The sequence below is a fragment of the Leptopilina boulardi genome, unplaced genomic scaffold (genome assembly GCF_019393585.1).
Source record: "Leptopilina boulardi isolate dan_hultmark-lab unplaced genomic scaffold, ZJU_Lbou_2.1 LbouV2_372, whole genome shotgun sequence".
NCBI classification, from domain to species: domain Eukaryota; kingdom Metazoa; phylum Arthropoda; class Insecta; order Hymenoptera; family Figitidae; genus Leptopilina; species Leptopilina boulardi.
The window spans coordinates 1,678,875-1,703,682 of record NW_026137943.1 but is presented as its reverse complement, the minus strand read 5'-3'; the positions used below and the strand labels follow the sequence as shown (position 1 = coordinate 1,703,682).

Below are 24,808 nucleotides of genomic sequence, written 5' to 3'. Positions count from 1 at the left end.
TAACAAAAGATTCAAATCATATTCTTAAATTAGAATTTTTCAGAACACAATATTCAGTGGTACTAAAAAATTTTTAATTTTTTTTTTTAAATATACGATGAGAAAATTATAAAAATAGAATTAAAGAAATTTTTTTCTGTTTCAGATGGTTTCAATTTCTTCATACAGAATATATACAAAATGGTAAGAAAAATTTTATTCCAGAAATAAAATTGATGTCTCTTATTAAAGTTTAACAGGAAGTTTGAAGAAATGCTAAAATTAGTTAAATTTATCGATTACCATTAAAAACATTCTCCAAAGTTTCGTAATATATACCATTTCTATTCTTCCTCAAAATGAGAATATTCTAAAAAAAATAAGTCACTTTGATTTATATTTTAAAATTAATTATACATTTTTCTAAATTAAATATTCATACACAAAAAAAAGAATTTTATTTAAAAAATTTAAAAATTTTTTAAAATCAATCTCCAATTATATAAATTATTGTGATTCGTTGATTTTAAAAATCGCGCTCAAATCTTTCTGTCGATTATTTCTTCGGTCATTTGCAATTTCGGACAAAAGAAAATAAAGTGCTTCAAGAGAAGCACATTTCCATCGAAAAATGTGCTTCCACAAAATTTATATATATATAACTAATTATTTGATAATAATTTATAAAAAAATTTTTTCCAAAAAAAGGAAAAATTAATTTTGAAATTAATATTTTATTTCTCAAGAGGTAAGAAAATTTTCTTACTCCTAAAACTAATCAACCTTAAAACATAACCTTAAAATATCTTAATTTCATTTTTCATCCTTTTTCAGATTTCTAATGAAAATTTTTATTATCCTTCTTGAAATCTTCTTATAACCTGTCCAACTAAAGGACAATGTTTGTTTAAAAAACTCAAACTATTATTTATCCCCTGAAGAGGAACTATAATGTTCGAAACTAGTTGGGATCTTTGAAAATATATATATATATATATATATATATATCTTTACAAACCGTATCTAGGCCTTTTCATTTCCGAAATTTTAAAAGAAAATAAAATTTTTTTTTACTGCATAAATAATAAAAAAAAAATCATATTTGCTTAATTCGATCGTGGAATGGAGATTTCTATTCATAGAAGATGCTGTGCAATGAAACCGGAAGAGAAATAAAATAAAGAAGAACGTTTATTCTATATATATATTTTTTTTTGTTTTAAAGGGGTAAAATGAGAAATAGACGTGCTTGAGACTTGTTTTTCGTTTTTGTACAAGATGCACGTTTCTGGGAAAAGGGTTTTTGTATTTCTACGTCATCCACGCTGATATATATATATATATATATATATATAGAGCATAAAACCTGATGCAAACAGCATAAAATTGTTGCAAAGAAGTTTATTGTGACAGGACACGATCTACGGAATAAGACGAAAAGTGAGCATTGTATACAAGGGGAAAAGAGATATCATTTCGAAATTCACTTGTCGACGCAAAAGCCTTGCTTTTGCTTCATGTTTAACCCTTCGGGGATCGTTTTTACGTCTCCTCTCTGTTATAAAGCGAAGTTTCCGCAAAGTCTGCCACTTCACTTAGAAATGTAAAAGGGAAAACACAATGGCGACTTGATGTTTTCAAAGTAAATGGAATTTTCGAGTAAAAGTGTTATATCATATACCCCCGTGCGTCTTGAGTATTATTATGCTAATGCTCTTCTTAAGAGAGTAATGAGCGACATTAAATTGCTATTTATGATCCCTTTCATTTTTTTTCCCTTTTTTTAAATGTCATCAACACTATATATATATATATATAAAACACCTTCTTTTACAAATTGTATATTAATTTTTTTTATAATCATAAAAAAAAGTATTTAAAAATAAAAACATTGAAAAATGAAACAAATGTAAAAAAAAAATTGAATTTTATAGAAGTATAAGTAGTTTCCATCCGTCGATAAAAGAATATTAAGTTCAACGTTGGTATTTTTACGATCACGCGACAGCTTTCGGAAGAAAAATTTAATCGGGAAAGATCTTTATACGTCAATTTCATGTGATCGGGGTTTATTGTTTCTTATATATCGTGACGTATATTTTATGAGAACTTTTGTGTGTGTGTGTGTGTGTTTCGTTGCCGAGTTATATAGAATGTTGTGTGTGTGTGTCGTTATATTGCGTAAGAAGCGCCCACTTCACTTCCTCTTCGCGTGACCTTAAGATCCACTATATACCAGCGCTTCTTCCTTTCTACGTGAACAGGATATACAAACAGAAATCAGTAAACGCGACGCTACACTGGCAAGCACGAGTTCATCCTGATTATACTCCCGTTTCCAAAATCCACTAATTTCAGAGACAAGCGATCCTTATCAAAAGGTTAACGACCCCTTCCAACTACTATCATCATACTGCCAATTATAATTAACAAAAACAAATTTTTTTTCATTCCTTTTGTTTCTGAAAAAATTTTATTAAAGAAAAATCTGAATTTCTTTATTTTGTTTAATAAATCACAGATTTCTGTTACCGACATGTGTCGGTAACAGGAATCTGTAATTAAAACGCTTTATCTATACTAATAAAATTATTATTTAATAAATAGATATTTCTTATCAAAATTCTATATTAATAAATGAAAAAAAGGTATATCATTTGAAGATTCGTATAAGAAAACGTTATGGGATGTTTTTAAAGGAAAGTAAAATTTTTATAGATACTTTCATGGCAATTTGGATTCTTGTGCAATATTCAAAAGAATTTTAGAATCTCATATAACGTTATGTATATCGTATATATATATATATATATATATATATATATATCCATCATATACGCTCAAGAAATATCTCGAACTTTTCTATTCTTCCTCCTCCTGTTTTTTTTTTTTTTTTGCAAATCCTTTTGGCTTTGCAAAAATTTTTCATAAAAACTAGGTTAAGAGACTTAAAACTTACCACAAATGAAAGATTTTGAATAATGTATATTTTACAATTTCTTGAAGCTTGTAAAAGCTTTTTGAAGTAGGAGAAGAACATTTGAGAGTTCTTCAAGTGTAATATAACAAAGGAAAAAGATTTCATTATTATTTTTTTTTTTTATCTCCCAGAGTTTTCTCATCTAAAGAAATTCTCAAGATTTACTTTCTTTTTTTTTTTGTTGTTATTTTTGTATTCTTTTTTTTTTTTTTTTGATTTTGTTTTAAAGTGATTTTGTTATTTTTTGTAATTAAATTCCTGCATGAAATTTCCAAAATAGACATAAAAAATTCAGGACCACACTCTATTATTCCCTGTTGTAATAAGAAGGTAGTAAACACGACATCAGTAATTTTTTCACGTGTCTCTTTCCTGTCCTTTCTTTTTTATCTCGTTTTTCATTCTTTCTTCGCTTGTCAGAGTCTTATTCTTATAACATATATATATGTAGTTTCTTTCTCTCTCTTTGTCCCTTAGAAAAAAATAAATATTTCGCCATTATGTGTCCCGGTGAAACTAAAATGGAGCAGCAAAAAAAAAAAAGTACAAGGAAGAGACAAGTTGCGAGGTCAAAGGTTAGAAGTGAACCAATTTCAACAATGCTGAGCATTTAAATTGAGTCCCTCATGACGTAATCTTATATAGTTCACGACTGTTCTTTTCGTCTTTCATTCTTGACGACTTCCCTTTTTAACCTTTTATAATCTTTTATTGAGAAACTATAATTCTCTGTTTATAAACATGACTGTATAATGTTATATATATATATATATATATATATATATGTTCGATGAAAAATGATATTCGAAGCAGATGTGCGAAATTCTGGCTCTTTGCCCATTATATGAATAAGATCATAAAATGTTCTACGACTTTTCGAGCGTTTTATATATATATATGTGTGTGTGTATGAGAAGATGAGCTAAAATGACTTTCGTTATTATACCGAAAATAATTTTAACAATACCAATATTTGATGTTTTAACTAAACCGAAATTTTGTTATTAAAAGTTCTTCAAAAAGACATAAACATTAAGTGTTACGTGTTTATTAAAATAAAGCAGTTAAAAAATAAAAAATGCAAAAAGAGAAAAAAAAGAAAATAAAAACGAGAAAAAACTAAATGAGAGAAAATTGTAAATTACCCAAGTAGAAATGTGCCACTGGCATAGTACTGACCCAACACTGCCAGTCAGTATAACGGTACTGACTGCCGTACTGGGCCAGTAGTGGACCAACCCTGGCTGGTAACGCTGTCCAGTACTGATTTTGTCCCGCTCACCAGTACTAACGTAGTACTAGAATAATACTGGCATAATACTGGCAAAGTACTCATCCGGACTTAAAATCTCACTTTTTTACAAAATGCTAAAACACGCTTTCCAATGCAAATTTCATCCTTATTAGCTTATTACTCCCATTTTTACCACGAACAGGTAATGTGAAGCCAATAATAGTTAATGTTATTTAGAATATATAAAATATTATTAACAATAAATAATTAAAATAATAATTATCATTTATATTAATTAAATTATTTTATTTTTAATAAATTATTTTACAAAAAATAATTTGTGTTGTAAATTTTTTTATTTTTTTAAATTCATAATATTTAATTTTTTTTACTTTGCACTTATACTTAATTTAATAATTATTTAATAATTGATATTACACATGAACAAATATTGTACTTATAACACTTAAAACTAAGAACGAAAAATCTCGCACGCATGGGGGATCGAACCCTAAACCCTTAGAACGCAAGTCAGATACGCATACCGCACAGCCGCGCTGGCTTGAAGTGCTGACTTGAAGTAGTTCACCTAATACAAAAGTTTTGATTTCAAAGTTTGTATTACCTATTGATCACGAAAATAAAATGAATTTATTCTTAAATTTTTTAAACTCACAAAATTTTTTCAATTTTTACAAAGATTTAATGAAATAAAACTGGATATCAATTTCAGTTAAATATTTTTAATAAATTATTTTTACCGTAAATAATATTAAAACAGACAAAAATGATTGATCAATTACATAATTAAAAATAAGTTAATAAAAGACGACTGTAAAATATGAATGGTGAAAAATTTTTTAAATTTAATATTTAATTATTAATAATATTTAAGAATTACAGTGAAAAAATTACATTTGCTTTATTTTTAAAACTATTAGAAAAAAATTCTCAACTTATTGTTATTGTATGCATGATAAATAACTTAATGCACATATTTCAATGAGTACTAAAATAACTAAAAAAACATAAATATATTTTATATAGGTATATAATAATACATTACAATTACATCCAAAATTTTGAGGGAAAGTATTCGAAAGAAATTAATATACATTTTTTAAAATAAAAAATCATCGTTTTCTACCTATTGAAATAATTTGAAGACTTTTTCATTTAATGTTTTTTATCACCGACATAGTACTGATTCGGTGTGAATGACAGTGTACTGCCAGTACTGGTTTTAATATTTTTTTACCTCCGACATAGTACTGATTCGGTGTATTAGTCAGTACACTGCCAGTACTGAAAGTCAATACCGACAGCCAGTATTGGATCAGTACCATGCCGGTGTTTAATTACGGCGAGCTACGGATATTTCTACTTGGGTAGTATTAACAAGTTTTCTCCAACTATAAAGGACATGTACTTCAGTTTAGAAACTAAGGAAATAAATTATACCCAAGGGTCCGTTATTGTATATATATATATATCTAAACTACTCTAATTTTCAAATTTCCATCTCGAGCCGACAAACAGTGATTTAAATTTTTAATTCTCTTTCTAAATAACTATTTTAAAATTCATTTATCAACTTTTCACAAAAAATTATTTATATTTAAAAAATAATATAAATTATCTAAACTGAAAAAATTATACTCAAAATAGAATGGGTTTTTATAGTTAAAAAATAAAGACTAAACAAACACGTGCGTAGTCAAAAGCTAGGAGATGCATTTTAACGATTTATGATTTTCATGAAATTCATTTTCCTCAGGCTTTCATAAATTACCAACTTCTTGAAATGACTCGCGATTGGCCTAGAAAGCTCGTTGAATTGAAAGGAAGTTCATGACTCCGTCCCTGGGTCTCGAGAGCATCTCGAGGTGACTACACAGCAGTTCCGAACAAAAGCCCCAAGAACAAGAGGAACAACAACAAGAGGAGTAATAGAAACTGCGGAGAAAAGTGGAAGAAGAAAACTGAGGGCAAAAAAAAAAAAAAAAGATGAAAAAAATGGTATTTATAAAAAAGACGAAAAATTTATAAAGAAGATGAAAAAAAAGTATGAAAAATAAGAATAAAAATGATTATATATAGGAAAAAATGAATAAAAACAACTAGCCAAGAAAACGTATAAAAATATTAGAGGAAAATATTTTGAAAATAAAGAGAAGAAAGAAAGAAAAACGATGAAGAAATATAGAAAACGATGAAGAAAGATAAAAAATGTGAAAAAAAGAAACAGAAAGGGAGACAACTAGCCAAAAAAAAAAACCTGTAAAAATATAAAAGTATTAGAAAACAAAGTGAAGAAAAAAAATACGACGATGAAGAAAAATAAAAAATGTGAAAAAAAGAAACAGGAAGAGAAGAAACGAGTCTTGTAGGTGGAAGGGAAGGTTTAAAAAGATGGGGTTACGGACAAGGTACAAACGAATGCAAAGAACGGATGGACGTATAGAAGAGAAGAGCAAGTTGAAGGCGGTAGTGGTGCAATGATCTTTGGGGTCATGCTCCGGTCACTGACATCTAAGGTTTAACTATACACTCTCCTTCTGAAGACCAACTTTGCCCTCTGCATCCCTTCTTATTTTCCTCTTCCTCTCTCTCTCTCTTTTTCTCTCCTCCGAACAACCTTCTATCTCTCTTTTTTACCCTCTCTCTTTTCATCTTCCTTACCTTCTCTCTCTCCTTTTCTCTCTTTCTCTCTCTCTCTCTTCATTCTTTCTCTTCCCCTCTTTCCCTGATTCTTTTTCTCTCACTCCTCCCTCCTCTGTATACATTTCTCTCTCTCTCTCTACTCTACTACCTTTTAGTATCGCCACGTGCAGATCGTGCACTACGTCCTACGATTTCCAGTTACTAGTTTGGTCCCTATCCTCTTCCTTAACGGCAAGAAATGACCTCTTCTGAATCAGGGTTATATATATATTCTTTCTCGAAACAACATCAACAATGATCGATTTACCAAGATCGTATATAGTGAAAGAAAATTTCCATCGAGTTCAATTTGTGTGCTGAAAACGAATAAGGATATGGAGTAACGAGTGAATGACCTGTTGAATGAATAATCGAAGGATATTAGATCGCGAGAGAACAATGCTTTGAATCTTTTCAGATTTATTGCCGCTTACTTAAAGAGAACATTCTCTTTCTCTAAATATATTGTATATATATTCCTATCTTAAAAAGATGGAAAATTTACATTTTCCTCAACTTAATCTCTTACAAAAAAAGGGTGTGTGTTTAAAGCAATAATTTCTAAACCTTGGTGGAAAAAAATGTATTCTTTATAAAATTTCAATTAGAAACTAAAGGAGAAAAAGGATTGAGACAATTGGATTGTTAATACAAAACAATTCTGGTTTATTGCAACAAATTTTTCTTTCGTCTATATAACAATTCGAAATTATGATAAAGAAAATCACTGAATATAACCTAATACATTTTTTACCTCTAACCTTTTCTATAGGCGCGTCACTATATAAATAATAAAATCCCAAATAAAAAAGGTGAATATTTAATTTGTATACGAAAATTAATTTTAAAAAAATAGAGAATTTTTTTTGTCTCTGAAATAAAGTGTGACAAAATTTATGAAGGGGCATTAAAATAAAAAAACAAAATAAAAAAAAATAAACGGATAGTAAATATCGCTACTTCTCTCAGGAACGTTGTGTAAAAAATGGATATCTACTTGGTGTCCAGTGCAGAGGCGAATTGGGCCGCAGAGACTTGAATAATAATTCTCGTGGGTTGGTGTTTATATATATATATATATACTATATCTAGTAAACCGTGTATCCGCGAGCTTTAAAATGAAAAATATGTAAATTATGTAATATAAAAATTGCCGCGCAATAACGGGTGAATTAATGCATCTCTTATAAATTATATAAATATATCGCCTCTTATTAAAAGAAATTTAATTCTTTTTGTTCAATTCATCAATTTTATAACAAAATAATAATATAAAATAATATCTATATCTATATTATAAAAAGATTTCCCCGCTTTCTTCATATAGGTCACTCCACGTTTGTTCACGGCGTGAAAATAGACATTTGGCTAAAGTCACACGTGAAAATAGTCTTTTCTTTATTACTCATTCATATATATATATGATTTAAAAATAAAGGGAAATTCCTCTTATTTTCAAAATTATATCAAAATTAAGATATTTTTTTTTGTGAAATCGCTACTTGATTTTTATCTTCACAAAAGAAATTACTATTTTTCAAAAGAAAAAGAAAGTGACAACAATAGTATATACACGAAATGGAAAGAAATCATCCATCTTTTCTAAGGCAGGGTGGGAAGAGAGAATCCTTTTCGGATTTTTTTTTTAAGGTGAGAAAAAAGGCGAACAATGTAGGATTCTTGTATATATATATATGTGTGTTACTCGTATGTGCCATAAAGCATCGTAATCGGCTTGGAGAATTACTGGCAGACGTGAATCGCAACGAGAGGAACGATTGCAGTCACCCCTCGAATCTCGTCGGAGGATATTCCGTTTCGTGGCGTCAAGACCATTGTTTGACTCGAGGAGATAATCCGGATGCGGAAGCTAGTCTCTGACTCTGCGCGAATTTCGTCAAAAGCATTATATATATATAGTTTTCAATCCAGTGGGTGCTTTAAAATACTCGTACACACTTATCGTTAGACCGGACGTTTTAGTGGTGACCTTCTAATTGGAGTTGAGAAACTCTTGTCATATATACACTCGTATTGTATATGTACACACACTCACTAGAAATGAAATCTAATCCTCGAGAACTGTTTCTTCTCTTTCTTACTTCCTTTCTCCTTTTTTTTTTTTTATATACACTCTTGCATATTTTTATATGGGCACATATTTTGCAAGCCGTGCGGTAAAAGGATAGGTTAAAACGTGACCCTGAAAAGTAAATGTGGATTATAAGGAGTCACTTATCCCTATTGAGAAAACACGTTACTCTGTTTCTATCGGTTTTTTTTTTAAAAAAAAACAATTTTAACAATTTAAAACTGAATTAGAATTTCTAAATTATAATAGTATTAATGTTAATAATTATTAATAGGTATTTATAAAAAAGACGAAAAAAAATTATTATAGGAAAGAATGAATAAAAACAATAACTAGCCAAGAAAATGTATAAAAATATTAGAGGAAAATATTTTGAAAATAAAGTGAAGAAAGAAAGAAAGAAAACGATGAAGAAATATAGAAAACAATGAAGAAAGATAAAAAAATTTGAAAAAAGAAACAAGAAGAGAGACAAGTAGTCAAAATAAATATGAAAATATCAGAGAAAAATATTTAGAAAAAAAGTGAAGAAAGAAAGAAAGAAAACGATGAAGAAAGATTAAAAAACCGATGAAGAAGTATAGATAACGATGAAGAAAGATAAAAGTTAATAATAAAAAAAAAAAAATATTAACAAAAATTACGAAATACGGTGCATTTATAATAAAAGGAAAAAAAATAGAAGAAAAATAATGATAAAAACAATTTTTATATTACAGGTGAAACGAGTGGAAAATGATTCATAAAATTAATTGTCGTAATTTCCATAAACGCGTGAGTAGCGTAAAATATGTAATATGGAATATTTTTACATTAGTAATAGTTTATTTGTGTGTTAATATAATGTAAATTATAATAATTGACATTCTCCATCATCATGATGATAATAATCATTTAAAAATGAATATTATATATATATATATTTTTTTTTTCTTCTTCATCACTCTAATTATAACTTTTGCCATATTAAACGTAAGTACGAAAGAGATTCAACAGACGTTCGAGTACTTTTAAAGAGTTCATCTCCTTTTCTGAAATGTTTCTGGTTTCTTTCATGCGCGATAAGATAACTCTAATACAGGCTACTTTAAAGAAATGGTATATATATATAAATAATTTCACGAATGTGTGTGTATATTAGCAAATTATTATATATTAAAAGTAGAAAAATTTCAAATATTAATTTTTTTTTTAAATTAATTATAATTGCTATTTTATGATAATTAAATAAAAAATGAGTCACTAATTCAAATTAGTTCAAATTTTTACTAATTCAAAATCCATCTTTCATTTTGACATAATTTTTCATAATTTTTACTAAATATTTGTTTTTTGTTTGTCCGCAGGTTTAAAAAAAAAAAGGAGCAGAAATCCAATTGTCAAGAAAAATATATACAGAAAATTGTCTTCACAATTCCAGATGGTGTGAAAATAATTCAAAATTTTGCAGACGGGCCTGACTCGTTGCTCTGCCCGTACAATTAAAGTGGGTGAGCAAAGTTTCAGGTGTGTTTGCGATATTTCAACTCATCGTAAGAATAATATTCCTTTCTTTCAAAGAAAAGATTATTTAATTATTTTGTAATTGATTTTTTTACTAAAATTTCTTAAAAAAATAATAATAATAATATTCAAATATTTAATTGCCTAAAAAATAAAAATGGATTTTATTGATGATCAATAAATGGTTGAGCTTCACGTTTCCGGTAAATTTCATTCCAGTCGATATTCCCGCATTTATACCAATCGTCCAACGGACGATTCCCTGGGCTCGCCTTTTTGTTTCACACAATCCTCCTAATGGGCGCTGATTCTTGTCGAAGAAAAGACAATTGGCCATTCTCCGGAACCGAAAGCTCGTGCGACTCTATTGACTTTTCCCTTTAAAGTCCCCCTTTTTCTCCTTAACTTTTAGAACCTTCTTTACTTTCGTCTAGCGATGAAAGAGGTAAAAAAAAAAGAAAGAAGAAGGCAAAGAAAGAACAGAGGAGGAGGGAATTAAAAAAAAAAAAAAAATGCTGAGAAAAAGTTTCAAATCGAGTAAGTATCTCAGTGGCTTTATCAGCAAATTCTTGAAAGTCAGTGAAATCGCGTGAGTAATCGGTTCTTGGGAGGTGGAGGAAAAATTTTCATTAGTCCAATTGATATTCAACATAAAAAGGCATTCACTCCATTTTCTCAATAATTCTTTTAATATTTTTTTTCAATTCTCATTTTTTCTTTTTTTTAATTACAATTTGTTCGGTTACATTTTTTTTTGAAAATTAAGAACTTGTTTTTAAAAAGCCCGCCACTCGACCAGTGTTGCCAACTTGTATCATTATACACGCGGAAGGAGTTTTAAGAATTTTTTTTTTTTTTGTCAACCAGGAAGAAAGAAGAAAAAGAAGATCATCATCATTTTTCTCAACTATCCTCTTACGCCTGAAATTTGCTTTTTACCTAGCCTCAGAGCTCTCGGTATATTGAGATGAAAAAGGTGAGCAAAGTTTCAGGTGTGTGAGTGCGTTGAGTTCAACAATATCAGCAGAAAAAAAAAATAAATGCAAAAAGGTCATATTATACAGTTGTACAAAATATCAAAACTTTTTGGATAAAAAATTTGTTTTTCACATTTTTTTAAAAAACAATTTTTATCATTTTTTAATAATCTGTTATAGTTATAATAATCATAATAATAATACTGTATATTAGAAATAAAAAAAAATTTCTTTTATTTTTATCCCATTACTGCGGTCAACGTCAAGAAAATATTATTATGATATATAGATATAGTAAACCTTTCACAAGAATCGAGTTTGCAAAATAATAATATGCGATGAGTTTGAAATTGAATTATGCAGGAATAATGTCATAATAATAAAAGTTAAAGTAAATATGGAGCATTGTCATGACTAGGAAATAGAACTCGTGGGAAGTTCATTTAACTTGTGACCCGATCAGCATAAATTGGAAAATTGTAACGACTTTCTGTCATCATTGTCAGTTTATTGACACACGTTGCAAGAAGGTGTATTTTTTTTCACTCTCTTTAATGCGATAGAAAATTTGTAGTTAATTATATATATATATATATATATATATATATATATATATATATATATTTATAAGAATTGCGTAGTAGTTTTGTTTTAACATGACAGATCATTACGTAAAGTACATTTTGTTACTTACACCATCTGGTTTACTATTTCCACTGAGACTTAATCCCCTCAAGACTTGAATAGACACAACACGTACAATACACTGAGAAAATTTCGTTTACTTAGTTACATACATACTTCTGAAATTACAGTTTGTTTTTATTTTAATTTGCAACAATAAAAATTTTTAATTTTTCTACTTTCTTCATTTTGAATTTATTTTCTATATGAAAAGGAGAATTTTATCTCTGTACAGAAAAATTTAATTTATTAAATATTAATTTATAATTGAAAAAAAAAAAATTTGTTCCTTTTTTTGCTGGTTCTTTTAATGCGATTTACAAATCTTTATTTTTATGTCATGTTATTTTTACATATACGAGAAAATTTTTCTTTCATATTTCTCACAATTCTGGAGTTAGAAAGTATAAAAAAAATTTTTCAGTCTTGCCGCATATTATTCAAACGCAAAATAAAAGTGTGTCACGGATTCATTTTCAAGAAGGCATAACAATGGCTTTTGTACTTTTTTTTTTGTCATTTTAATTCTCAATATACACTGTCAACGAATTTAATGGTTTTTATAAATTTGATTTTTTTTTCGCCCAATAAGTATTGTAGAAATGAGATATTTTTAAAAATTAAATAAATATAATAATTTTCAACCGTGTGGATGAAATTTAATTTTCCGAGATGTTAAAGGCAGTAGATGTATTTTGCGTTTGCGCAGAAGCAAACATTCTGCGCAGACGCAGAAAGACAGTAGATATATTCTGCGTTTGCGCAGAATGTTTGCTTCTGCGCAAAAGGAGAATATATCTACTGCCTTTAACCTTTCGGAAAATTAAATTTACCCACACGATGAAAACGGGCTTTCTGTTTTAATTCGTTTTTATTAATTTGTTTTCAATTTTATTTTATACTGAAGAATAACGCAGTAAACAAAATTTTTTTTTTTTTTTTTTGCAGACAAAAAAAGGTGAGTGCGCGCGTGCGCAATGAAGTGCAATGTCGTTCAAGAGTTGAAAAGGACGACACGCCAGAAGAAAAATGAAAATTGCTGTCGGAGCAAAGATGCATGAAGTAGATAAAAAGGGAAGTAGTCGCGTGAATTTTAAGCACCGTCCGCACGAGAAATAAATTGCGGACGTAGGCTCGATATACACGCGGTGTGTACTGTCATCAAAAGCTCGGCTTATGAATAAATATGGGACAAGTTTTGCGTATGAATATTTTGCTGGTTGCTGGTTAAATGGGTTGGCGATGGGTGAGGAGGGGGGGTGGGGTGGGGTCGAACTCTATGCGAAAATGGGGGAGGGGGCGACAAAATAACCAGAAACATTGAACAAGAAAGAGAGATAGAGAGAGAGAGACGAAATAAATTGTGAAAAAGGGAAATTGATAGAGTGAGAAAGGGAAAAGGACAAAAAAAAAAAAAAAAGAATGAAAGAGGAAAAAAAAACAGTGAGAGAATGAGAGAAAAAAAAGAGGGGGTTGAAAACGGTAGAGAAAAGCACCAGTAAAAGGAACGAAACGAAATGAGAACGCGATGTGGAAGCTGCATTTCCGGCGTCTCTGGCGTCGCGACGAATTTTTAATTTTAAAAGCTCCTTAGAATTTGCTTTCGCGTCGCGGGAGCAAATTACCCCTCTTTTTTCCATCACCCCTCGCCCCTTCTTCCCTCTCTTTATACTTTCTTCGTCCCTTCACTCTTTTTGCCACCCTTAACTTACTTGTTTGTGATCCTATTTCTTTTCTTTTTTTTTTCTTTTTGCTCATTTAAGGTCTCTCCATCTGAAGAATTGCGCGCGACAAAAAAAAATCTAACAATTCAAATACTCTACGTGAGATTTTCTCTTTAAAAAAAAGAATTTTTTTAATCATTAATACATCTTTTTTCAATAATTAATTACTATAATATCAAATTTTTAATTTTTTGATAATATTTTTTTTTTGTTTTTGAAAATTAATAAATAATGATTTTACGTTTACTCTATTGTTCCGTGTCTACTAAATCTCTGTCTCTCATCGCGATGAAACCTCTGGATATACGGAGATAAATGATAGGTCCAGCGGATGCAGCATCTTTTACACGACTTTCGTCTCTCTTTCTCATTTTTTTTTTCTTTTCTTTTTTTTAAGAGGGTGATTCGATTAGTAACAGAGGAAATTTGAAACCTCGCCGTAAAAGCTTTTCAATTACATTTGTGAGTGAACATCTTGCAATTCGATGAGAGGAAAGAAAAACTTGCAATCTTTAGATGCGCAACCTTAAAATGAACATTACATTTATTTGAATCAATTAAACAAATTTTTGAAATTTCAGTGATATAGAATCAATAAAACTGACGCTCGCAAAAAAAAGAGGACCTTAGAAGCAAAAAAAAAAATTATGTTTCGAAATTTTTAAGTGAAAATACACAAAGAGGATTAAATTTTAATAGAAAATGTTAGAAAATATTTTCCCGTTTTTTCTAGAATAGACAATAGATCTATTTTCCAATTTATTATTCTTTCATTTACACCGAAGAGTGTGTGATATAGCATTTTGAATTACTTTTTTTTAGCTTATAAAATATATATATATTCTAAATTTAAAATTATAATCTTATCTTGCTATTTAAAAATATAATTTTATAAACGAAAAAAAACAAATACTATTTATACGTTTAAAGAAGAAAATAAAAGCAAATCAAGTCTCGAGACATGGGAGCATATAAATCTGGCAACAAAAGAATCGCAAAAGCGGTAGTTCGCCAAGTAACTCCGACAAATCAGGTTCATTTGCTCTTGAAACGGTTGCCGTTTACAAAAAAATAAAAAGAACTCCAATAAATCGTAGACATAAATAAAAAGTGTTGCCTAATCCTCGAATTATCTTGAAAAACAACTCAAAGAGTATTTTTGCTATTTTTGACAAAAATGCCGCCAATAGTGTCAAGTTATTAATTCATATAACATTGGCAAAAATTATGTCTGTCTGTCAGTCTGTCTGTTACAGTACAATAATTTTAAAAAAATTATCATCTAATGTAAATTATAATCTATTAACTACCATATAAGTGAATGTAATTTTATTCCTAACCTAACCTCAAACCTATAATAATTACCTATAACCTAACCTATATACTATGACCTAACCTAATAATAATTGTAACTAACCTATATATATATATTAATAAAAATGATCGTAAATGTACGTTAATAAAAATGTTAAACAAGCTACAATTCTTATATGTTTTATAATCTTTCTTAATTATCGCAAAAGAATAATAAAAAATAAATATAATGAAAAGAATGACTGTTTCCGCGATGAGCAAGCAAATTCATTTGATGACTTAATACGAGGAAGCGCAGTATTCATGAAAATGATTGTAATTAAGATACACGCCCTGAAATGGGCCATTCTTTATATTGAACTTGCTTCACACTATATATATAAATTTTTTTTTTAAATCCCCGATGATTATTATAATAAATGTGAATTCGTTTGTAATTTATCTCAGTCTGAATTATATTAGAATGAATTTACTTTATAAAAATGAATGTGTCATTTTTATTGTCATGCAAAATTGGCGCCTATATTGCCACTCGGAAATCGTTGCACATTTCGCAACATAATAGAATATATAAATTTAGAATCAGGACATATATATAATGGACCTTGAAGTGTGGAAAAAAATCACGTAACATAAATTCATTTTTTTTTTTTTTTTTATTTATTTAGATATTTAAATAAAGAAATTTCCAAAGTAAATTTAATAAATGTTCATATATAGTTAAAAATATCGGTAATTTTTTTGTTAACACTTTAAATTATATTTTTTAAGGGCCAGGTGATTTAGTTTCTGATAAATTTATCTTTGATCTAATGATTAAATTTATCAAAGAAATGAATCACTTGCACCCCTATAAATATTTCAACAAAAAAAGGTGTTAATTGAAATCACAAAAAATGAATTAAAATTGCATTTGGAATAGAAGAATAACGTGTCTGACTGAAACTGATTTTTACTACTGATAACATATTTTAAATTTTAATTTAAATGAATTTTCAAGAATTACTATATATTAAAATTCTTTCACTTTCTTTTGATTTTCATTAGACTTTTTTTTTTTCTTTACTTGAATAGTTCAGATTTTAAACAATTAAATCAATGTCATGGAATGTTATTTGCTCAATGTTTTAGAATGAAATAATTCAAAGAATTTCATTTTGTGTGGAATTAAATTGATTTTGTATTCATTATTATAGAATTAATTAGGAATTGTAATCAGTCAGTATAAGAAATATTGCAGTTGATTAGTTAAAAATATTGCAATATTAAGATTATAATCCGTATAAATACAATTTTATAATGTCTTTTGAGGTTTTCGAAAATTACTTTTTATACCTAATCTGGCAAATGTAAAAAAACACATGCCTATTTTAATAAAAATAATTAATCTTCCCTTTTTGAGAAAAAAATCACTGACCTTCTTACTCTGACTATATATGGGATATCAACTGTCACCTTTCTAGCAGAAAGAAAACTTATGACTCGCCATCTATCGTTAAAATCGGAAACTTCCATAATATCGGTCGATAAGTACTCTAAAATGTATAATTCATTAAAAATTTTTTTTTTATTTTTCAAATTTAGTAATACTTCTCATAAATAACGATAATAATTATTATATTATATAGAAAAAAAAATATATATATATAAATAAATTTCTACTTACCGACCGATCGATTGAGTTTTAGTTCACTTCTTTACTGCTACTGACTATTGGTGTATCAGAAATACTGTACTTCTTCAACGATAGAGATATAACGTTTAAGAATTAATTCAGAATTTTCATAAAATTAAAGTAATTAAAAATGTTCGGGCAAATTACTCGTCAAAGTGTGAGACGATTCACCACCACCGCAGCTCGAAGATCAAGTCCAGATGATGGAATTCCTGGAAAAGTGAGTAAAAAAAAAAATGTTCCTTTTACGTAACATCATATAGATTTAAATGGCGATTATCTTTTGTTTTTCTTTTCTATAATTTTCGAACAAAATTTAAAATATTATCAAAAATATTTATCCTTAAATCGGATTTTTTTTTAACTTATTATTTTCTGTTTGATAATAATTGAATCAAATATTTTGGGGGAAATTAAATAATTTTTCAAAAGTGAGGTTATGTTTAAGGACATACTTACACGTTACTACGAATTATTGATTTTATTTTTAGAAAAATGTTTTTTGAAATGTTTATTTTTTTTTTAATTTTAGAATCTTCCATTCAGCATTGAGAACAAAACTGCTTTGACAATAAAATTCATGATATTCTTCAGTAGTGGTTTTGCCATTCCATTCTTTGCAGTCAGACATCAAATGCTTAAGGCTTAAGTGATATAGTAAGTAGAATAAAAAAATTTTACGAATAAAATGGTTTAATTTTGAAAAATGACCAAATTTTTGAAATAAAACATCTTTTCATTTTTTTTTCAGATTATTATTACATCGTACTGCAAAAAAAAAAGAAATAGTTTACATCTACTATGATCTCGTTAGATCATTTTTCTGTATATTATATTACTTTGTAAGAATAAACTCATTAATAAATTAAATGTTAAAAACAGTTATAGAAAATTAATATGATTTGTAATTTTTTTTTTTTTTAAATACTCCAAAATTAATTTAATTTTTTCAATATTATAAATAGTACATGGCCTTAATTATTGACAATATGCTTTTTTAACAAAAAGTTTATTAATAAATAATTTAAAATTTAAGAATTTTTCAAATCGAGCAAAGAAATGAATATATCTACAAAATTTTAATTAAAAAAACAAAAAATTCATTGACTTGAAGTTGTTTTTTCGATTTGTTGTCAAATAATTGAAATTAACCTCTGGCGAAAAAAAGGAGTATAAATAAAGTGTGAAAAGATAATTGTTAATTAAAAATTAAAATGTTTCGTCATATTACTCATCAAGTTGTTAGAAAAATGGTTACAAAACCCACTGATTTTCCTCGTGGTTGTCGAAACGTTGGTTCTGTAAGTCTATTTGTTTTTTGCAAATTGGTAACAAAAATTTTCGTTAATTTTTTTTTTTATTCACTATAATCAATATTTTAAATTAAAATAAAAAATTTAATTAATTAATGTACCAAAAATCTCATGTAAAATTAACAAAAAAAAAAATTCTTTTTAATTTTCAGAATTTACCGTTTAACATCTTTAAAAAAAATCAACTCACGTTTAAATTCATTCTCTTTTTCTGCAGTGCATTTTATATTCCCTTTTTTATGATTCATTTTCAAGTGAAAAAATTGAATCACATTGCTGAAAATACATCAGAGAAAATTAAAAATAAAGAAATTTATAAATTTATTCCTGACGATGATGGAAAAAAAACAACAGAGCTTTATATTTGACATTTTTTTAGTTTAAAAATTAGAATACTATATTAAATTATTAATTTGAAATTAATTAATTAATTTGAAAAAAATTTATCTTTTTTTTTGTTATTAATCGAAAGTAAATAAAAATTAATTTTTTAATAAAACATTTTTCTTTTTATTATGACAATTACCTCGAACGAATATCGAGTCGATATATACAATAATTAATGTACTATAAAATTAATCTTAAAATTAACTATTGTATATTACGGTACGTATATTCATTGGACTTATATATATATTTAAAAAAAAAAACAAAATCCAAAACTAAAGTTAGTGTACAAATTGCCGGGTCGTGTAATCTGATTCTGCTTTAATTGTCTTCTAAAACTTTAATGCTTTCGTAATCTCTCTCTCTCTTCTCTCTTATTATTTGTGATAATCATCTATCAAAATCTGGTTCAGGAACGGGAGGTTTAAAACGGGACAACTTCTTTGGCGAACCTGAAAATTAATTTAAACTTTGCTTTAAATGGCATTCACATCAATTTTCCGTCTTACATTTCAAAAATGGGATTAAATAAAAATTAATTAAAAAAAAAATTGTAAATTAAAAGAAATTCACTTTTTTTTTTAATTAAATCTTATGAAAAACTAATTTATATTTCCTAAAATTTAATAAAATTCAAGTGACAATTAAATATTTAATTCTCTTAATATTTTTGATTAATTATATAGTAATGAAAAAATAAAAAAAAAAAAAAACTTACGATTTTCATAATCACATTGATGAGAATTATAAGAATCAACACGTGAGACAAGTACGTAGCCATTTTTATCTGCTTTTCTATCAAAATGATCTTTAACATTTTTCTTTTTAATCTGAAATAATATTAATAATTAAAGAATAATTTTTTTTTAAATATTATAAATTTTAATACAATAATCAAAAAAAATTTCATAAAAATCTTACCTCGAGACGATTTATATTTATTTCACGATTACTATTTGGAGTACGTTTCTTTTTCAATTTCAACAATGGTTTTTTATCTGAATTCTCCTATTAAAGAGAATAAAAAAAATATTCATAAAATAAAAACAGTTAAAAATTGTATCTAAAAATTATTTTTAGTTAAATTTATATTATTTATTAAAATGTTTAACTCTTATTATTATTATTATTATTATTATTATTATTATTAGGTATTATTATTATTATTATTATTTAAAATTAAATATTTAATTTATTATAATTGTTTTAATTAAAATACCTTGATTTCAATTTCAGGGTAACGTGAATATTCTTTTATTTTTCGTTTATTTGAACGTCTTGTAAACGAGCACAAAACAATTGAGCAAATAATGACAATTATAAAAATAATTACTAGAATAATAATGATTGTTGATAAATTTAAAATCTGCAATAAATAAAAAATATTTTTTTTTTTTTGAAAAAACTTATAATAATTTATAAAATTCAACAATTATTATTTTTTTTTTTGATAGAAAAAAAACAGCAAAATACAAAAAAAAAAGTATTTATGTTAATAATAATTTGAAATTTGATAAAATCAATAAATTTTTTGAAAAATAAATTTTATCTTTGGTGTACCATTTCATGACATCCTTCTACGAAGGGATTAGTGCAAGCTTGACAGGTCCTAGCTCCGGTATTTGGTTGATGAGTTCCCAGAGGACATTTTTTGCAATGCGATGATCCATCCTCGCTATAAAAACCAGCGAGGCACGGAACTAAAAATGAAGAAAACGAGATTTTCTTATACGCTACACTTCCTTTGCACATACATATTGCTTTTTTCAGTAAAATCGCAAAAATTTTCAATTAAATTTTGTTTTTTATCATTTCATTAAAAATATTATTTTTTGTTTTGCGAATTTTATTTTTTTTTTAAAAAAATACAAATTAGGGAAAAAAATGGAAAATAATTTTATTTTTTAATGTTAAATTATTATTTTTTTTTTTTTGCTTACGACAGTGAGTATTTTTAAAATTGAAACCAGCAGGACAACCAATGAGAAGACCAACGTTAGCAATATTTTTGAAATTATTATTTTTTTTACTACGACATCTTTTACATCGACGTTTATTAATTGATAAATCAATTGGCACCAATGTTTCACGATGATGTGGAAGCCTAAAAACAACTGTATATAGTTTAAATATTTTTATAGAGTCAAAATTGAAGGATCATTGAAAAAAAATATTTTTTTTTTTGAAAATAAATAAAATTCAACTAACTCGATCGTCGAAGAATTGCCCGAATATTTTTGCTTAATAAAAATGTAATTTTATCCTGAAATGCTTTGCGACAACGAATCCCACAAAGATTGAGACCAACTGGCACCAACTTTGCAATGTTCGAAGGAACGACGAGAATGTTTATGGCGATCTTGGAGAAAAAAGGGAAAAAAAATTTACGATCATAAAATATTCGTAAAAAATAAAAAAAAATTTTTTTTTTTTTTTTAAACTCACTCGCTTACGATGACACTGGGGTGGAAAAATATAAGTTTCACAAATATCATTTTTACAGAGAATTTCATTGAGTTTTTTTGGTAAATACTTTGTAATATCTTCAATTTCATCATCGTCACAAATATTCAATTTGTATTGATTTCCACCGCGTAGAGCATATCTTGGCAATGTTACGACTAAAAAAAAATTTATTCAATATTTTTAAATTAAAATAAATAAATTTATTATTCCCAAAATAATAATTGATTTAATTTTTAAAATTAACAAATACCCTGAAGATTGTGTTTATAAATATTTCTAATTATTTCTTCATTTTCAGGATCAATGTAAGTAACATAACAGAAATAATTTCCCGAATCTTTTGTATCGATATCGAACAATTCAAGATTTCCATTTTTTCTCACAACACCTTAAAAAATTATATATGTATAAAAATCCAAATTCTGAAACGAAAAATAGTAACTAAAACCAAATTTTTTTTTTACAAATATACCTGTAATTGGAAAATTATCTTCTCTAGTCCAAGTATAATTTGGTTTACTTATACTCATCATCCATAAAAAATCCTCTCCCTCATGATTACATGGCATATTTAAATTATAACCCGGAAGTGAAAATATTTCATAATCTAAAAAAACAAGAAAAGTAAATAATTATATAAATTATTTTTAAAAAATAATTCTTTACATAAGAAGAATAACAGTTTTTTTTTATTAATTATAATTAAATAAAAATAAATGTAAATAAAATTAATTTTTTTTTAATTATAATTGAAAAACAAGTACAAATTAGAAAAAAAAATACCATTGTTTGACATAATTCCTTGTTTCAATGTATCCTCAACATTTTCTGAATCAATATATTTTAATCCATGTGATTCATCTAAATTTCGTCTAATGTGTCCCTGAATAACATCAATTTGACTATTATCAGTCAAAAAAATTTCATTACCAATATCAATAAATAAATGACATTTATAATTTTCAATTTTATCAAGTATATCACTTCGATTTCTCATTATATTTGATAAATACAATATTACTTGATTTATATTGCATATACAATTATCGCAATTTTCATTAATTTCTTTAATATTATTTTTATTCTCTCTAATGTCACGATTTTTTTTATTTAATTCCATTTTTTCATCATGAAAAATATATTTTATTCGAATTTTACCATTGTCAAATGGTAAAATTGTTTGTGATTGATTATTTTGATAATTTAATTTTTCTCCTTTTATCTCAAATGGAGATTTTTTAATTCGCCTTGTAAATTTTAATTTTTTATCAGTTTTTGAATTTTTTTCTTCTTTCTTTTTAGAATTTTTTAATTTCTTAATTGAATTCTCATTTTTTCGATAATTAAATAAATGTCGTCCTGTTGAAAATTTTGGAATATTTTTAAAATTGTAATCTAATTTTTTATTATTTTCAATTTTCTTAATTTTTGCCTTTCTTTTTGATTTTGAATTTTTTTTCTTTATTGATTGCAAATTTTTAGGAGATTTCAATTTATCAGCAAATTCTAGAAAAAGAAAAATATTTTATTTAAAGAAAAAATAAAAGAGAAAAAATATTTTTTGTATTAATTTTGTTTTATTTTTTTAAAAAAATTAACTTTTTTTTAATTGTTTTCATTTACCCGGAAAATTGAATTTATTACCTTGAATCATTCTTTTCTTTTTTAAAAAATTTTTCCCACTTTTCTTTCTTCTTTTATCAATAAAATTAAATTTCTCATTTGCTTCGAGTTTCATTTTTAATTCATTTAAAATTTCTTTTTTTATTTGGGAAAATATTTTATTATTTTCATCTTTTTTCATTTTTTCATGCCAAAATTTTCTTTTTGAAATTGGTTTTTCAGGAAGATTCATTTTTCTTTCATTTTTATATTCAAATGATTTATGAAAATTTTCCCTTTCTGATGGATATTTTTTTATTTTAATTTCATTTAATGGAAAATTTTCTCGCTTTTCAAAATAATTGGCTTTAGCTTTTTTAACGATTTCAGATAAATCAAATTGAAATTGAGATTTAAATTCTTCAAATTGTTTTTCATGTGAAATTGGTTGAATGACTTTTACGATAATAGTTAAATCTTTCGAAGCCAAGTGAGAATTATTTATTGACTTCATTGCCTTGTTGGCAACAAGAGAAACAATTTTTTCCAGTGTTTCGTCACTTAGTGAAATTTTTGAATAATTTGAATTTAAATATAAATTAGAATTAATAGTATTTTTATCTCGATTTGATTCAAATTTTGTGTCTTTTTTTAATTTTTCCCTGTCCCTATAGACAATGATTTTTTCAACATTTTCTAAATTTCGTTTCTTCAATGAATTTTTCATATTTGAAACAAAATTATTTAATGGAAAAAAATTATATTCAAAATTATTTTCTTCTTTTCTTTCTTCTTCGTTTAATTTTCGTTTTGATCTTGAATTCTTTTTGTGTAGATAATTCTTTTGACTTTTTTTGAATTTTTCTTCATTTTTTAAAATATCTTTTTTTAGATCGTCTACCTCTTTTAAAAGATGATCAACTTTATTAATTAATGTTTTTTCTTCATTTTGAAATTGTTTTTCCATTTTTTTATGAATTTTCTTTTTTTTCTTATGATTATTTTTTATTTTAAAATTTTTCTTCACTGATTTTAATGGTATTTTAAATTTCTTTGATTTGTGTGATTTATTATTTTTCATATTTGAAGTTGTTGAAGATGCTTTATGAATGAATGAATTATTTTGATTTTTATCTTCTTTTAAAGATGGTATTATTTCTTCATCACAATTATCATAATTTTTGTTTTGTTTAACAATAATTGAAGTTGTTGATAGTGGTAAAGTACTCGTGTAACTTGTCATTGGTGTTGTTAAATTTATTCTCTTATCTTCATCGGAAAATTTTAAATTATTTTTTAATTTCTTTAAAATTTCTTTATTTCCTTTTAAAATTATCATGGGAAGTTCGCAGGTTACATTAGAAGAAGTTTTTTCTATTTTCAATTTTTTTTTATTTTTTTGCTTCTTTTGTTTCTGCTTATCTTTGTTTATTTCTTCTTTACATTTATCTTCATTATTATATTCTTTTTCTTCATTTTTATTGTCTTCTTTGTGTTCCTCATTGTTTTCCGTATTTTCATTTTTTTCTTCAATATTGGTGATTTCAATTTCTTCTTTCTTACAATTATTTTTATCTTCATTTTCTTTAGTCAGCATATTTTTATTATATTTTGTAATATCTTGCTCATCTTCTTTTGTAAATTCTATCACATCTTCTTTATCCTTTTTTGTATATGTTTCATTATTTTTATTTATTTCTTCATCATTATCTTCTTTTGTAAATTTTCCTATTTTCTCATATTCTTCTTCATTTACTGGTTCTTCTGTACATTTTTCCATATCTTCTTTCTCATTTTGTTTAATATCTTCATTCCTATATTTTCCCACATTTATATTTTCTTCTTTTTCTTCTTTCATGTTTTCTTTTAATTTTTTTTCTTTTTTATCTTCTTTAATGTTTTCCATCTTCGTATTAGCTTCAATATTATCATTATTATTCTCTTCTGTACATTCTTCTTCATAATTTTCATAGCATTCATTACAATTTTCTTCTTCATTTTCTTCAATGTTTGAATTATTTTTAGAATTCATCAATTCATTAGAAAAAATTGAAGAAATATTTTTGTTAATCTCAATTTCACTCTTTCTTGTTGTGTCAATGGGAAATATTTTATTGAAATTATTTTTCTCAATAGAATATTCAGGAGTAAAAAGAAAATTATCAGTGGTTATAG

At 26.2% G+C, this 24,808-nt stretch overlaps 3 protein-coding genes and 1 long non-coding RNA gene across 4 annotated transcripts in view; 2 read left to right on the top strand and 2 right to left on the bottom strand.

Annotated features, from left to right (window-relative positions):
- The window catches only part of LOC127287680 (uncharacterized), a 71,076-nt gene extending 60,999 nt beyond the window's left edge, over nucleotides 1-10,077 (top strand). Inside the window, exons 2-3 of the long non-coding RNA XR_007843905.1 lie at nucleotides 146-183; nucleotides 9,708-10,077. This is a non-coding gene — a long non-coding RNA (uncharacterized LOC127287680). The remainder of the gene's footprint in view (nucleotides 1-145; nucleotides 184-9,707) is intronic.
- A 6,813-nt stretch (nucleotides 10,078-16,890) lies between these two features.
- On the top strand, nucleotides 16,891-17,761 carry LOC127287801 (cytochrome c oxidase subunit 7C, mitochondrial-like). The gene is made up of 3 exons (XM_051314933.1): nucleotides 16,891-17,085; nucleotides 17,398-17,522; nucleotides 17,617-17,761. Exons 1-2 carry the CDS (start codon nucleotides 16,996-16,998, stop codon nucleotides 17,512-17,514), a joined length of 207 nt encoding a protein of 68 aa, XP_051170890.1. The 5' UTR covers nucleotides 16,891-16,995; the 3' UTR covers nucleotides 17,515-17,522; nucleotides 17,617-17,761.
- A 575-nt stretch (nucleotides 17,762-18,336) lies between these two features.
- LOC127287800 (uncharacterized) lies at nucleotides 18,337-22,290 on the bottom strand. Its single transcript, XM_051314932.1, has 11 exons — nucleotides 21,815-22,290; nucleotides 21,504-21,638; nucleotides 21,282-21,419; nucleotides 21,011-21,186; nucleotides 20,774-20,924; nucleotides 20,506-20,679; nucleotides 20,126-20,265; nucleotides 19,785-19,931; nucleotides 19,487-19,573; nucleotides 19,284-19,395; nucleotides 18,337-19,017 (listed from the first exon to the last, which is right to left on the bottom strand). The coding sequence occupies exons 1-11, from the start codon at nucleotides 22,149-22,151 to the stop codon at nucleotides 18,956-18,958; spliced, it is 1,659 nt and encodes a 552-aa protein (XP_051170889.1). The 5' UTR covers nucleotides 22,152-22,290; the 3' UTR covers nucleotides 18,337-18,955.
- A 113-nt stretch (nucleotides 22,291-22,403) lies between these two features.
- LOC127287706 (uncharacterized) lies at nucleotides 22,404-23,562 on the bottom strand (the record flags this gene model as incomplete). The annotated part of the gene is made up of 2 exons (XM_051314783.1): nucleotides 22,676-23,562; nucleotides 22,404-22,537 (listed from the first exon to the last, which is right to left on the bottom strand). Coding segments are annotated over exons 1-2 (819 nt in total), but the record flags the coding sequence as incomplete, so codon positions are not given.
- Nucleotides 23,563-24,808: the final 1,246 nt, after the last annotated feature.